Source organism: Paroedura picta, chromosome 14, assembly GCF_049243985.1.
Source record: "Paroedura picta isolate Pp20150507F chromosome 14, Ppicta_v3.0, whole genome shotgun sequence".
In the NCBI taxonomy this organism is placed as follows: Eukaryota; Metazoa; Chordata; class Lepidosauria; order Squamata; family Gekkonidae; genus Paroedura; species Paroedura picta.
This window is the reverse complement of record NC_135382.1, coordinates 11,020,910-11,036,803: the sequence shown is the minus strand read 5'-3', so window position 1 is coordinate 11,036,803 and position 15,894 is coordinate 11,020,910. Positions and strand designations below refer to the sequence as shown.

At 46.7% G+C, this 15,894-nt stretch overlaps 1 protein-coding gene across 1 annotated transcript in view; it reads right to left on the bottom strand.

Moving 5' to 3' along the window:
* Positions 1-8,152: 8,152 nt before the first annotated feature.
* SLC4A9 (solute carrier family 4 member 9) overlaps positions 8,153-15,894 on the bottom strand; it is a 61,210-nt gene continuing 53,468 nt past the window's right edge. Inside the window, exons 20-22 of the mRNA XM_077309882.1 lie at positions 13,799-13,954; positions 11,710-11,814; positions 8,153-8,531 (exon numbers count right to left, since the gene is read on the bottom strand). Coding sequence (XP_077165997.1) covers positions 11,761-11,814; positions 13,799-13,954 — 210 coding nt within the window. The 3' untranslated portion in view covers positions 8,153-8,531; positions 11,710-11,760. The remainder of the gene's footprint in view (positions 8,532-11,709; positions 11,815-13,798; positions 13,955-15,894) is intronic.

Below are 15,894 nucleotides of genomic sequence, written 5' to 3'. Positions count from 1 at the left end.
ACTGGAATAATTATTTTAAAGATATAAAATTAGAAGTATAAAGAAGCAGCTTCAAAATTTATCTCCAGAAAATACATGTAGAATTATGAATTTGTCATTTAATCTAAAATTGCAAGGATAATTTTTAAATAATTTTTCCTCTTAATCATCAAATTCACAAATCATCAGTTATTTTTTCCAATTTTGTGCCAGTCTATAAGGGGTTTCCAGTCATAAATGTAAAAATTGCCTTTACTCTGATCAAAGAGGCTTAGCCACCTGCAAATTCCATCATCTTCACCAACCATCTCTCTCTATAGCAGGTAACGTCGTATCTTTCAATTTTTTAGCATATAATAGTCTGTGTTCCATTTGTTATGAGCCAGTTTGGTGTAGTGGTTAGGAGCGCGGACTTCTAATCTGGCATGCCAGGTTCGATTATGTGCACCCCCACATACAACCAGCTGGGTGATCTTGGGCTCACCACGGCACTGATAAAACTGTTCTGACCCAGCAGTGATATCAGCGCTCTCTCAGCCTCACCCACCTCACAGGGTATCTGTTGTGGGGAGAGGAATGGGAAGGCTACTGTAAACCGCTTTGAGCCTCCTTCGGGTAGGGAAAAGCGGCATATAAGAACCAACTCTTCTTCTTCTTCTTGTATAGTGTACCCAACGTTTTTAGCTCATTTTATCATGCATCCTTTACTCAGTCTTCCTCTGCCTCAAATTTCAACAAGAGTTTATACATTCTGGCAATATGTCACAATATGTTAACTGCTTATGTTTAATAAAATCAGAGTCCAGTAGCACCTTTAAGACCAGCAAAGATTTATTCAAGGCGTGAGCTTTTGAGTGCTAGCAATCTTCCTCAGACTACGATTTTATTGTGCTACTTCAGACCAACACAGCTACCCATTTGAATCTATGCTTATGTTTAGTTATCCTATCTCATCTAAAATGTGCTTCGTGTATTGAGAGCCACAACCTAGGTTTACATTTCTTCTGTATTCTCAGAATGGCACGTCTAATTTAGCCTTTTTATGAATGTGTGTTTTTCCTGCGCTTTCACCATGCATGTCTGTCGGAATAGTTTTGGGGTTCTGCACTGATTTTCTTTCAGTGCTCAGTTTGGTATCCAGTCGCTGTTTCCTGATGTTTTCTGAGAATGGTTTTGTGGTGGTTTCCCCCTTTGCTTCTTCCAATGCAAAGGTACTTCAAAAGCATACAGATATGAATCAAGGGTAGGATGTATGATGTGAACAGATAATAAAAAGACAGGTAACTTTGTAATCACACTAAATCCAGATAATATGTTGCCATTGAGAGCCCCATGATGTTCCCTGCTGACTTCACTGCTCATATTTCCTCACGCATTCAATACATGGTGTAAAGACATGCCTTCTGCCCAAGACTTCACCTTAATATTTCAGTTGTGATTATACTGTTTATGTACTCAGAAACCCATCTGAAGACTCCAAGCCTGCAGAAAGGAGGGGGTTGGGGGAAAGAGCTCTCCAGCCCCACCAAGCGCAAAGAGTATTCAAGCTTTTGGTTTTGCTACACATTCAGGAAGCAGGACACACCTTGATGATCTACCACACCCTGCTAGACAGTGACACCCAAAAGGACAGATTGAGCAGCCAAATTACTAGAATGTGTTCCCTTCCTTTTGAGGCAGGAAGATCAAAATGACCCCAAGGTGGGATGGACTACCCAAGATACATTATACATTTTCTGGAGGCAGAGAAGATACTATCTTTCTCATGTTCTTCCCTTTTATTTCCATGATGGACTAAGCTTTCACCCTCTCTATCTCATCTACATGGCCAGGGATGATGGGCAGAAGTCCCAACCATGAAGACTAAGGTAGTGCTGAACCTCATGCTACTGCAACTCCAAGTAATACTAATATGTCCTATTTAAGCATCATTTTTAATAATTACTCAGAGTAGGAAAAGTGTGTTTTCACTTTAGTTCCCTTGCTCAGCATGAATTCTTGAACATATGTAGCCTCTTCATTCATTTACTAAACTTCCTTACCTTTCAAATGATTTCTGGAAAGTCAGCTTGCCTATTTGGACTTGCTAGGAATTACAAGACCTCTATGCAAAGGAAGGCAGTGGCTAACCACCTCCGTTAGCCTCCTGACTTGAAAATTCTACAGGGTCATGCATGAACACATGAAGCTGCCTTATACTGAATCAGACTCTTGGGCCATCAAAGTCAAACTCCAGAGCCAGTTTGGTGTAGTGGTTAGGAGTGTGGACTTCTAATCTGGCATGCTGGGTTTGATTCTGCGCTCCCCCACATGCAACCAGCTGGGTGACCTTGGGCTCGCCACGGCACTGATAAAACTGTTCCGCCCGGGCAGTGATAACAGCGGTCTCTCAGCCTCACCCACCCCACAGGGTGTCTGTTGTGGGGAGAGGAATGGGAAGGCGACTGTAAGCCGCTTTGAGCCTCCTTCGGGTAGGGAAAAGTGGCATATAAGAACCAACTCTTCTTCTTCTTCCTCCCTTTCAGTGAAAGGTCACAAATATAGCCTGCCAGGCATTTTACCATCTACATCAGGTGAAGCTACTGGTGCCTTACTTGTTTCCAGAAGATCTGGCTGCAGTGATCCATGTAACCTCCTGACTCACCCTACATGGGGTTGCCCTTGGTCCTGCTCTGGAAATTACAACTGGTTCAGAATGCAGCTACCTGGGTCCTTAAGAGGAGACCGGGGGGGGGGGGGGCTTATATTCAACTTGCCCTCCAACAGCTGAACCAGTTGCCAGTGGGGTTCTATATCAGGGTCAAGGTGCTGGTCTTGACCTTTAAGGTCCCATGCTGTCTGGGCCCTGTGTATCGGAGGAACCGCCTCTCCCAATATGTTACCTGGAGATCATTGCACTTAATGAATTCCAACATGTTGGTAATTCCTGGCCCCGAAAGTGTCTGTCTTGCCTGAATCAGAGACAGGACCTTTTGGGCCTTGGCTCTGGACTGGTGGAATGAGCTGCCAGCTGAGATCCCAGACCTGATTAAACTGTCAGAGTAGGGCCTGTAACAGTGCTCTTCTGCCAGGCCTATTGCTTGGGCCGTGGCAGTCCAAAAACTCTCCTCTCCAAGTTCTTGCCCCCATTCTCTTCTTACGGGGGCACATATTGGCAGGCAGGAATGGTGCTGTTGGTGGGAAGGGGGGGATTTTATTATAGATTTTATAATGTTTTTAATGTGTTTATTAATTTTTAATACTATGTTTTATTGATATTATTTAAACCACCCCAAGCGTGCTTGTGGGGATGGGCAGATCACCTACTGCTAGATCTCTTAACTGGTGATACCAGGGATTGAACCTGAGACCTTCTGCGTGCCAAGCAGATGCTCTACCACAGAGCCACAACCCCTCTCATAAATTGGCTACAAATTGACAACCCTTTACAAACACACACATCTGAAATGCAATAATAGAGAGAGCAGGAGTTAAACTTGCCATACCTAGATCATAATAGCTCAACATCACAAAGTTACAATGGGTGGTCCCTGTGGTAGTTTGTAGGGGCATAGGCAGAACAACTAGTGGAACCTTTAAAAATAGTGATGCAGCTAGTACAGAGTGGGAGATGTGCATTTAGCAAGAAATAGTCTGAGATGCTGTTGGCATCTGGAGTGACCACCTACCTCACAGAGTCTCTGTTGTGGGCAGAGAAAGGGAAAGGTGTTTGTAAGCTGCTTTGTGATTCCTTCGGTTACCGGAAAATGGGGCATAATAAAACCGGCCAGCTCTTTTTGCACCCCTGGGTGGTGAGGGGAATGGATCATGTTGCTGAGTGGAAACTTGGGTTTGTGGTAGGGTTTTCTGACCTCCTAGGGATACACTCAAAGGAACCAGGGTGTGTGTGGGGGCCTTTCATGCCTGTTCCTTCACATGCAGAAATCTCAAATGTTAACCCATGAAGAAAAATAAGAGTTGTTTTTTTATACCCCACTTTTCTCTGACAGAAGGCACCTCAAAGCAGCTTACAATCGCTTTCCCTTTCCTCTCCCCACAACAGTCACCCTGTGAGGTAGGTGGGGCTGAGAGAGCCCTGATGTTAGTGCTCTGTGAGAGCAGCACTATCAGGGCTGTGACGAGCCCAAGGTCACCCAGCTGACTGCATGTGGAGGAGTGGGGAATCAAACCCAGCTTGCCAGATTAGAAACCGTTGCTCTTAACCACGACACCAACCCCCAACATGTCTGTAGTCCCACTGCTTGAAATCCATAAGGGAATCATTGCATGGGGAGATGCAGAGATGTAGGGAGGGTGAAATGCATAAATCGTGCTGGTAGATCACTGGGTGCTGAGCAGCTGGGGTGTGTGGACGTTGGGTGGGGTCTGCTCTGTCAGATCCTCTCTGTCAGTTTCATTTAGCCTTTCTCAACTTTTTTACTATTGAGAAACCCCTGAAATATTCTTCAGGCTTTGAGAAACCCCAGAAGTGGTGTGATTGTGCAGGATATGGTTGGGAAGCACAACTGTGTACACATCTATCTGGGGCCCCTCCCCTTCCCACCCTCTCCGGGCCCATCATTGGCCATTTCTTTGGGGGTTGGGAGGCAGGTCAACATGACCATGTATGGTCACATCTCCTGATAAACATTTAAAATTTTTAAATATGTAAAAATTAATTAACTCCCACCCATTCAGAAAAGCCTTCCACGGCCTTCAAGAAACCCAAGGTTTTCATAATACCCTGGCTGAGAAAGCCTGATCTAGATTGTTGTTAAAAATATGCTTGGAGAGGTGGCCCATGCAGACCCTCCTATCTGACACTCCCTAAGCATTCTTCCTCACTCCTTACTGGCAGGAAGAGGAACATCCACTTCTGGATTGTGGCCAGAGGTGAAGGCTGTTGCTATCCAGCACGCTGAGCCTCCCGCTCCCAACACAGCACAGACAACTGTGATGGAAGATACTTTGGTGTTGGTGCAAACCTTTGAAAGATTCCTTTGGGAGTCACGTAAATAAAATTACCCTTCGCTATCCCATGTTGCTATCTTTCAAAGTAGAATATGGGAAGCTGACATCCATTGAGTCAGACCATTGGTCCACCAAGGACAGTATCATCTCAGACTGACAGGGTCTCAGGTAGAGGCATTTCGAATCAACTGCTACCTCTATATTTATTTTTGCTGTTTCACTGGAGATGCTGGGGTTTGCACCTGGGCCCTTCTGCAGTTCAAGCAGATGCTCTGCCACTGAGTCATATGCCTTCCCCTCACTTATGCCTGGTGAAAAAAACCCTTCTATTTCCCCCCGAAGGGGGAAGACTGCTGGTGTGCCTTGCCAGGAAGTTTCAGGCCTTCTGGGAAGCAGGTCAAAGAACGAAGCAAAAGGACCAATGCAAAGTCTGATCAATAAAATGTCTTTAATGCCATATCACTTTTATTAATGTTTCATAGAGTCAAGGCAAAATGGATTATGCATCTACCTCTACCTCTCAGCGGCTTTCAAATCCACCCACCATGGTATCTCCTTTGGATGTAGAGTAGCCAAGTTTGCCTTGGGAAATTCTTGGAGACTTGAGTGCAGTGCCTGGAATAGGGGTTGAGGGGTTGGGAAGGAAGCTCAACGGGATTGTGGTGCCATAGAGCAGGGGTAGTCAAACTGCGGCCCTCCAGATGTCCATGGACTACAATCCCCAGGAGCCCCTGGCAGCATTTGCTGGCAGGGGCTCCTGGGAATTGTAGTCCATAGACATCTGGAGGGCCGTAGTTTGACTATCCCTGCCATAGAGCATCCCTCCACAGCTGCCATTTCCTCTAGAGGAGCTGAACTTGGCAGTTTGGACTGGTAGTCATTCCAGGAGAACTCCAGGTAGAGCCTAGAGATTGATAACCTTATTTAGATCACCTAGTCAAGTTTGGCCTGGAGGCAACCTGAAGCCATTCCAGTCCTATCTGTAGATCTTAGGCCTCAACTACACTTTACAATTTCTCCTGTGTTTATTTTAAACAACCTAGCTGTCACCCAGATTGCCTTATGGAGAAGGAGAATATTGTGAGAAGCAAGGGAGAGTTCTGTGATGTCTTTCAAAAGGACTTTGATGCTACTGATCATTCAGTTGGGACATTCTTGGAGAACATGGGCCCTAAGGGAGAATATAAGTCCACAGACTCCACCTGCCGACGCAGCCATTTTGTCCAGGGGAAATTATCTTTGTTGACTTGAGATTAGTTGTAATTCCAAGAGATCTCCAAGCCCCACCTGGAGGTTGGCAGCCCTGAGCCCACACAAGTGAGCAGAATCATTTACAGGATCTGGAGTCCCGCAGGGATCAATGTTATCCATTATCAGGAATCTGTTTAGGAATATGGGGGAGTAATTGCTGGCCTTGACTGACAAGAGCCTAGAAGGTACCTTTGTAGACTGTAACTAGGCTAGTTTCAGCAAATACTTATGATTAGAATAGTTTGGAGCTGAACAAAAAAAAAATTAGAGAGGCCTTGATATAGAATAGCTGTGTTGTAAATCAAAAGAGAAAAGAAAAACGCAGCTGCATGTTGAGCCAACTGTCTGAATAATGGCCAGATTGGCCTCATCAAGGACAGAAACAAAAGTAAAGAATCAAAGTTGTGGTACAGGGTGGCCAAGTCTATGCATATGGAGTCTGGAATAATTTTATTTGATATTCATTGTAGTGACAAAAAGGAGAAGAATGTGTTAATAAATCATATACATATATCTAAGTAGAAATCTCGTTTTGGAGGCAGCTTGAAATCCATAAATCTGTAAAATGGTTAATTAACCAAGAAAGAGAGCCCAATTAGAGACAGAGATAATAAAGCATCTCAATAGGAGAGCTCTGAATTGGCAGTCAGCTTTGTCGCCAACAATGCTCCTTGCTTTGTGTATCTATTACTGCACATTGGGCTCATATTAAAGCTCTCTTTATTCTATGATTTTGTATGTAGAATTATCTCTTGGTAGTTAAAAAAAACACCTTGTGTCAATCAATGCTAAAATTGTCACAGATAAGTCTTAACAAGTGAGAAAATGGAAGCAATTTTTCTAATAGCATATCCTTGTGTATTGCATTCACAATGAAATTGATACATTGTCAGCAGCACCTTTTTGGGAGATTAATAATCTGATGTTGTAAAACTAACTGGAAACCCACTGATAGGGGTTGGGAGTGTTAGGGCTACCATATCCAGGCTGGGAAACTATTGCAGATTTGGAGATGAAACCTGGAGAGGACAGGGACCTCCAAGAAGTACAATGTCATAGAGCAGAGGTGGCGAAACTATGGCTCTCCAGCTGTCCAAGCCAGCATGGTAATTATAGTCCATGGACATCTGGGGAGCTACAATTTGGTCATCCCTGCCATAGAGTCTAGCCTCCAAAGCAGCCATTTTCTCCAAGGGAATGGATCTCTGTAGTCTGGAAATGAGCTGGAATTCCAGGAGGATCCACAGGTCCAACCTGGAGATGGGCATCCCTACCATAGTGTCTTATGGTCAAACCTATATGAGCGTCAAGCCTGGCAAGAGGCATCCGAAACACCATGTGGTTCAATACTTATGTAAGACTGATAAAAGAGATCATCCATCAAGGTGGGCATATATGCTGCCAATACTACCCAGCTCTGTATTTCATTCTCTATGCCACCTAAGCTTTGCTGATGCCATCTGGCTGTAGTGAAGTGGCTGAAGGAAAACAAGCTAAAACAAAATCTGAACAAGATAGAAAAAGATGTCTAGTGATACCAGCAGTGTGTGTGATGCTCCTGTTTTCAGTGGCGTGAGCTTCTCATTCTCCAGTTTAGGGATTTTGTCTGCTTGCAGTGGCCATCATGCACACCATTAGTAACAGGTAAGTCCTGTATCCCCAATGCTGCTGGCCTTCCAACTTGTCTGGATTCAGATTCAGCCACTTAGCCCTCATCCCACTGACTGTGGCTTCCAGACCTTGGTCCAGAACAGAGACTGCAGATCCCAGCCGCCCATCCAGAGAGCTGCCCACTCCACCCCATAGTGCCACGCATCTTTCCTCACTGAACGTCACTCCAACGTCAAGCAACATTCCAGCCTTTTGTACCAGGCAGGGGTGTTCCAGTCTGACAAAAGGAAACAAAAGATGAAGGAGGCGAGCCCTCCCCCAACTGAAATTGGTTTTTTAAAAGTGAACTTGGAAACTAACACCCATTCTGTACATTTTATTAGAGAGCCTTTCAAAACAACAACAACAACAACAGCCAAGTAGATGGAGGAATGTCAAATAGTTTTGTAAATAAGTACACCAGTGGCTGGGCTTCCCCGAGCGCTCAATGACAGATTGGAATCAGTAGAGTACATCCAACATAGGCCTTTAAAGCACAGTGCAATCTGTGAGGCAGAGGAAATCTGTCCATCTTCCTTTTTCTTACACTCCAGTGCCCTGGACCATCTTTCTCCACTTTCGACGTGACAACCACCATGAATCAGCCATGTTCTGTAGGGCATCGGCAGTGACCTATTTCTCAATGCAAGCCCGTCTGCTGCTGTGAGAGCCTTCACAGTGAACAGTTCAGGGAACCCTGTCTGCAAAGAAGAAGAACATCTTGACAGACCTCATCTCTTGCACACAATTATGAACTGCATCTCCTCCCCCGCCTCCATCCCTCCAAAGATTTTGCACCCGTATGCAAATTTTGGGTGTCGTGGAGCTTTTTGGAAAACGGTGAGAAGCAACTGCCAATCTAATGACTTCCCTGCTACAGGCAATGTGATGACTCTGCTTGTTGTTTGATATTCAGTTACTTCAGGATAACCTGTTGTATGAAGACTTGTAGGCCAGGTGTGTAAGACATAGGAAAATGAACTCAACTGGAATGTCTTTAGATTCATTATATACTAGAATTAAAGCCCATTGTAAACAAAATACAATGGGCGCTAGAATGTGGAGGATAGGGAGGGAGAGGGCAGCGCAAGGAAGCTGACCTTAGAGAGGGCGGGCGGCGGCAGCGGGGCATCCTCGGCTCCTCGGCGGTTCTTTGGCGGCGATCTTCAATTCCAGCGGGGTCTTGGGAAGCCGAGGTCAGACCCACCCGCCGCCCCGAGACCCACCCGCCGCCCCGAGGGTCTCCGAAGCCTCCTGCCGGCTGCCGGAGCGGCCTCGCGGCGTCTACGACGCCGCAAGGCTGCTCCGGCGGCCGGGAGGAGGTGGCCAGGCCCACCCGCTGCCCCGAGGCTCTCTGGAGCCTTCTCTCAGCCAGCGGAGCGGCCTCGCATCATCTATGACACTGCGAGGCCGCTCCGCCGCCCGAGAGAAGGCTTCCCGGCCCACCCCCCAGCCGAGGCTCTCTGGAGCCTTCTGCCGGCCGGCGGAGCGGCCTCGCAGCGTCTACGACGCTGCGAGGCCGTTCCGCCATATTCCCTGGGCGGGTGAAGCAGGCAATGGGGAGCCGCGCTTCACGCGGCTCCCCATTGGCTGCTTGGGGCGGGATTGACACTTGGAGGGGCCCCTCCGAGTTTTTATCCCGGACCGGTCCCGCCCTAACTCCTCCCCACTACCCCTTACTCTTTTATTCAGTCCGTGGCGCCCGTGGCGCCACGGGCTGTTTACAGATAATTCCAGAAAAAAATCTGTGCAATCCAGTGCAGAGTTTTAGACTTGGAATTGCAAGAACTCAGGAGCCAGACAAGGAATAGATGTTACCCCTGGAGTGCAGGGATTGAATTAAATGGGCACAGTACAGTGTGAAATCTCCTGCACTTACTAGCTCTGTATTTACAAACAGCCAATATGCTGACAAGGTTTAATGCATTGCCTTCTGCCCTTCTACAAGGGAGATTTAACAAAACTCCATATTTAGAGCGAAAGCATGGTTAGCTCACTTCTTTTTGTATTGCCCTTTTTACTTTAATATTTCTCTTCAATTTCTTAGCTCATTGTTTAGTAATAAGAAATGTCAATCTGATGATTTTAAGGTAGCTTTCCTCATGTCTAATAAAAATTCAGAAGTCATTGAAACTGTTGCAAGGTTTCTGCTATTGGTGATAAGGTACCATGAATGGAATGTATTCCATTTTAATACTGGATTCAATTTGTTGTAACTGTAATTGATTCCCTTAACTATATTCATTTTTATATGCCATTAAAGGCTATGCTATGCTAGATGTTTTCAGAAAGTGGGTGGAGCCAAGTACGGGTCTTGCCCAGCACAGCTTCTGATTGGCCACTGAAGATCTGAATGGCTGTGCAGATTAAAACAACATTGCTTAGATGGAAGCTGCCATCACTGTTGGCATATTGTCTAAAGTCGTCTTCTCCATACTTTGGACGTTATTGGGGAGGGGTGGCTTTGCCCCCCATGGCAGCCACTTTCTCCTTCTTTGGCAGCCATTTTTTGGTGGCACCCACCACCCCATGTCAGAATTCAAAAGGCTAAAAAAGGTTGGAGATCCCTGTTTTATACACTACATCTGATTTTTTTTGTGAGGGGGAGAAAGGCTGAAAGAGTTTAATGGTGTCAAAAAGAGGTGGCTCTGGGGATGTGTTCAAGTGGGTTCAGAATTAACAGCAATACACGACATTCCCCCTTCCACCTCAGACCCCCCCTCACTGGCCTTTGGGCCATATGGTGCCAGGAGGTGATCCAAGCATAACAACGCCTCTAAAAAAAAGGGTATCCCCCACCTCACTTTATCTCACCATGGTCATTACCTTCCATGGGTCATTAGGAGTTAACCCCACAGTGGACAGCACAAAGCCTGTCCACACTCTACTCTCGACCCCCCCCCCCCCCTCAAAAAAATGTTATGGCCGTGCTTATTCACTTGTGTGTACTTTGGTCACCACTGGGATGAAGATTAAATTCTGTCCCTGGGAAACAAAGTTTCTTGAGGGGGAAACAAAGTTTCTTGAGCTGCCCCCCCCCTTCCCAAAGTTCTTTGGTCATAGCTGTTTGCTGGAACTAAACTATTCATAATTTAGTACAACTCCCAACTGCACTGCCTTGGAGAATGGATCAGGTTCAGTGTTTTGGTGCTGACTTTCATAGTTCTAAACGGTCTGGGACTCTCATATCTATGCCCTGCAAAGAGCGGTAAGATCTAGCAACCAGAACTTGTTCATGGTCTCTGCCCCCAAAGAGGTGAAATTGGCCTCAACCAGGTCGGGGTCTTTCCAGCGCTGGCCCTGGCCTGGTGGAATGCTCCACCTGACAAGATCAGGGGGCCCGGGGGACTTTAACCAGTTCTGCAGTGCTTGTAAGATGGAACTGTTTTGCCAGGCCTATGATGGACACCAAGAAATAACATCAAGATGCTGGCCTCCCTGCTTGAAAACCCACCCATAGACAAACACCCGCCAGTTCAGTAACAATCTATAAGTTGCTCATAAAAAGCAAACTATATGATTTGCTTGGATTTGTTGGGCCCCAGGTTGTCTTCCTAGTTCCCTCCACTTCTTGTTAGCCCAGCTTGTAACCCTTGAGGTTCTCCCTTCATGTCTTGGTTCATTTCCTTCCTGGGCTCCAATCATAAGTTGGCCAGTTGTCTTATACTGAATCAGACCATTGGTCCATCACAGGCAATATTAAACTACTTAAACTGGCAGCTGCTGTCCAAGGACTCAGGCAGAGGTCTTTCACATCATCTCCAACCTGATCTTTTTAACTGGAGAAACCAAGGATTTAAACGTGGAACCTTCCACATGCCAAACCGATGCTCTGCCACGGAGCCACAGCCCCTCCCGACATAAAATAAACATCCTTACACATAACTCAGGTTCATCTTGAGTCTTGTCCATTGGAGATTCTCAGTCCCTCTAGTTCACAGAGATGTTGATTTCCGGTCCTTTCTCTAGGTACATGCGTTCAGACTAGAAATAAGCACAGGCCGAGGAAGGGGTCATTAAAAAGGCAAAGAAAACAACACACATGTTGTCCTTTTGCCTCAACAGAGTGTAAAAGAAGACTGGGGAAGGTTCCCAAAGCTTAGAGAACAACTCTGCATCTGGGAAGAGACTCGACTCCAAGCTTTTGGAAAGAGCCATCTATTTTCCCCTGGGGAAATGTGATTTGCAGCAGCCAGAAATACCAACTCACTGGGTTGAGCTATGGCTCTGGAGCATGTCCATGCACACATATGCACTCTAGTCCTCATCCTTCTGGAGGCCAGAATTGAAATGAGTGCAGTTCCCGGGACCAAAACTGAGGTGAAGCAGCAAGAGGGTTGCTGCCGATCGCAGTTCCTGGCTAGTCCAAGAGTGAAGATGAGCTAGAGGCACCAGAGTAAGGAAGGGACTGAAGCCTAAGCAGCAGCCCACTGGAGACCTTTGTGTGTGAGAGAGTTGAAAGCACATACTCTAGCTTGGGGAATTCCTGGAGATATGAGGTAAGCCTGTAGAGGGCAAAGTTTGGAGAAGGGGTAGAACTCAGTGGAGATGTGATGCCACACAGCAGGGGTGGCTGAATTTGTTGACAGGGCCTCATGGGAATTGTAGTCCATGAATATCTTCAGAGCCACAACTTGGCTATTCCTGCTTACAATATACTCTGATTTCTGTAGACTGCAGATCGCTCGTAATTCCAGGGGATCTCCAGATTCCACACGGAGGATGGCAACCATAGTGTGCACATCTACATCCTTCCCCACTCCAGTATCTCATCCCTCTGAAGTTTACCTGCCTAGATTCTGGGGAAAGACGACATTTCATCCCTCCACTCACCCAGCTTGCATGTAAGGTGTTTTAGACATTCAGGGACCACTGGATGCTCCTTTTAAAACAAGGGGACACTGAACAGGCAGCAGAGGACAAAATCTGGGAAGGACAAGTTCTTGCAGCCAGATTCATTGTATATATTTGTTTGAACAGAGTTTAAGTCCAGCAGCACCTTTAAGATCAAGGAGGTTTTAAGGTACTAGAGGTGAAGCCCATTGCATCCAGGAAGATAGCAGGCACTAACCTAGAGACATGCACTGTGGCCTCCTTGAGTGCCTTTAATCTGAACTCAGCTTGTTGGTCCATCAGGGTGTCAGGCAGAACTCTTTCAAGTGGGAGGGGATGTTGGGACTGGAGTGGCCCAGCTGGTGAGCAGGGCTGCCTGGACCAGTTCTCTGCCCATGGTACTGATGAGCATGGCTGGGCCTCCTGCCCCTGTGGTGGGCAGAAACAAATGTGGAGCCCGGAGTGGTCCCACCACAAGATGAGCCATGCCACTGAGGCCAGCCCTCCACCTGCTGTCCCAGATTACCTTTGGGATCTTGCCATGGAGTGGGGCCAGTTCTTCTCCCACTCTGGTAAGTGGCAAGACATGGCAGGAAGGGAGCAGGTGGAGGAGGTGAGGAAGGAAGACTGGTGATTGGCCCTGAGTGGGACAGTGCTCTCTCCCTATTGAATGCATATCCTCCACTGAGGGCCAATCAGAGGGTTCAGCACATCACTGGAAGTACACACACAATTGTATATGTTATGATAAGCTTTCCAAAGAAGTCTGTTTGTATACAAAAGTCTATACCCAAAATTAAACTTTGTTGATCTTAAAGGTGCTGCTGAAATCAAACTTCATTCTACTGCTTCACCCCAACATGGAGAACCATGTGAATATATTTGCTCTAAGGGGCAATGGAGACTTGAAACATAACTCCCAAGATTCTTAACTGAAGTACGGTAGCAGTCCCAGGGACTTCCAGATCCACCACAACCCACAGGTGTATGTTCAATTGCCCCCATCCAACATAGGCCTTGAAGAAGAGAGTATTCCTTCTGCCCATTTCTTCCTTCCTTCCTGATCTGCACAGCAGAAGGGCAGAATAAAGTACTGACTCTATCCACCTTGTCCAGAAAACTCAACCATGCTCACTTCTTCACTGTCACTCTCATCCAGGTCTTGCTTCCTCTTCAGTTCTTCTTCTTCCTCTTTCTTGTCCTTTTCAGGGATGATGTCATCCAACCAGGCCAGATCATGGAGGGAGAAGATGCATTCCATCCCCTTCCGGATGCCCACGAGAGCCAGCAGCTACAAGACCAAAATATCATAATGCAAAGGGAGGGTGAGGATGATTTATTTACATGGCATTGGCATACATGGTGCTTTACAGAGTAAACACAGAGACACATAGTTCTGATTGGGATAAGTGTCACAGTAGGAAGAGGAGCTACACCTCCCCCCATGCCATTTGCCCTGCCTAAAGCAGCCTCAGGGAGCCACTGTTTGGTCCATGAGGGCAGGGGTAGTCAACCTGTGGTCCTCCAGATGCTCATGGACCACAATTCTCATGTGCCCCTGCCAGCAACTGCTGGCAGGGGCTCATGGGAATTGTAGTCCATGAACATTTGGAGGACTACAGGTTGACTACCCCTGCATGAGGGGAAGTGACCAATGAGCTCAGTCTATGGATGAGACAGTGAAGCTCCCTACTGCTTTAGAAGGGGATATTCAGCTATGCATGGCCCCAGGTCAGATAAGTGCCATGCAGATGGGGGAGAGGAGATCTAATCCTTCCACCTCTGCATGGTTTCACCTATCAAAATCTCACACTTCTATTATTAATCATGGAAGGGGGAAAAAAAAAGAGACAGGTATGCACATTTGTCTATCTTTTCCTTTATAAACCCAGAGGGAACAGTTCTGATAGGGAAAACCATGCAGGCGTGCAAATTCTCCTTTGAAGCCAAACTGGGAAATGGGTGTGTGAAATATTCAGAACGCCCAGTATTTCATCTGCTTTGATGTTCTAATTTGAGATCATTCACCCACCAAATTTTTAGAAAATGGGCAGAGCCATGTGGGGCTAGGGTTGCCAGTTCTGGACTGGGAACTACCAGGAGATTTGGGGGTGGAGCCAGGAGTGGGCAGGATTTGGGGTCAAAAGGGACCTCAGTGTGGTATAATGCTGTGAAGTTACCTTCCAAAGCAGCCATTTTCTCCAGGTGAACTGATCACTTTAGTCTGGAGATGGCCTGTAATCCCAGGCCCTACTTGGCGACTGGCATCCCTACATGGGGCTTCTCATTGACCGCTGGTACGGTTGCTAGCTCTGGGTTGGGAAATATCTGGAAAGTTTGGGGTTGGAGCCAGGATTGGGAAGAATTGGGGGGCAGGGAGGGACCTCACTGGAATATAATGCTATGGAGTCTACCCTCCAAAGCAGACATTTTCCCTGGGAGAGCGGATCTGACTCCTGGAGATGAGCTGTAGAACCGGGGATCCCCAGGTCAAATCTGGGGACTGGCATCACTAGCCACTGGGATTCTGACTGGTTATGCAGATTTTTAAAAACATGGCTTTGGTAGCCACTACCACCACAGCACAAGGATCTTCACTGTGTGACTGAAGGTAAGCTGTGGCAGCCATTTTGAGGCCAGCTCTACCTCATGCGGCTAGCAGCCATTTTGTGGTTTCACACACTAAACAGTGTCAGAATTCTGAAGATGTTTCAAAGAGGTTGGGAACCCTTGTGGTAAGATATAGAGATGAATATTAGATGGGCAGATGGGAGAAGTGGGGCTGGGCAAAGGGAGACCGGTGCAGGCTAGAGGGGTGGCCCTGGATCTTGTTAGTGTAGAAGTCATCTTGAAAGCTCCAGGGATCTGAGGAGGCCCCATAAGGATGGTGTGGAGAGAGAGCAGGCAACCAAGAACAAAATAGGAGGTGGTAAAGGAGTTGCTTCCCCAGTGGAAATGTGTTAGGACCCTCAGGGGAGCCCCACCCCCTATAGCAGACTGGCAAGCAGAGTGGGGCAGCAGGAACTGCAGTGACATCTCACGTTAGGACTGAACCAAAAATTCACCGACTACATTCAGTATGCATTATGACTGAAAAATTCCAAATTTGGATTTGGAGTGGAAAAATCGGTCACAACGTTTGGCCATAAAATTAAACATTTCACAAATCTTTGCATGTCATCCATGAAAGAGTGAATTGTACCATCTTATGAGCCAGCACACCCAATGAAA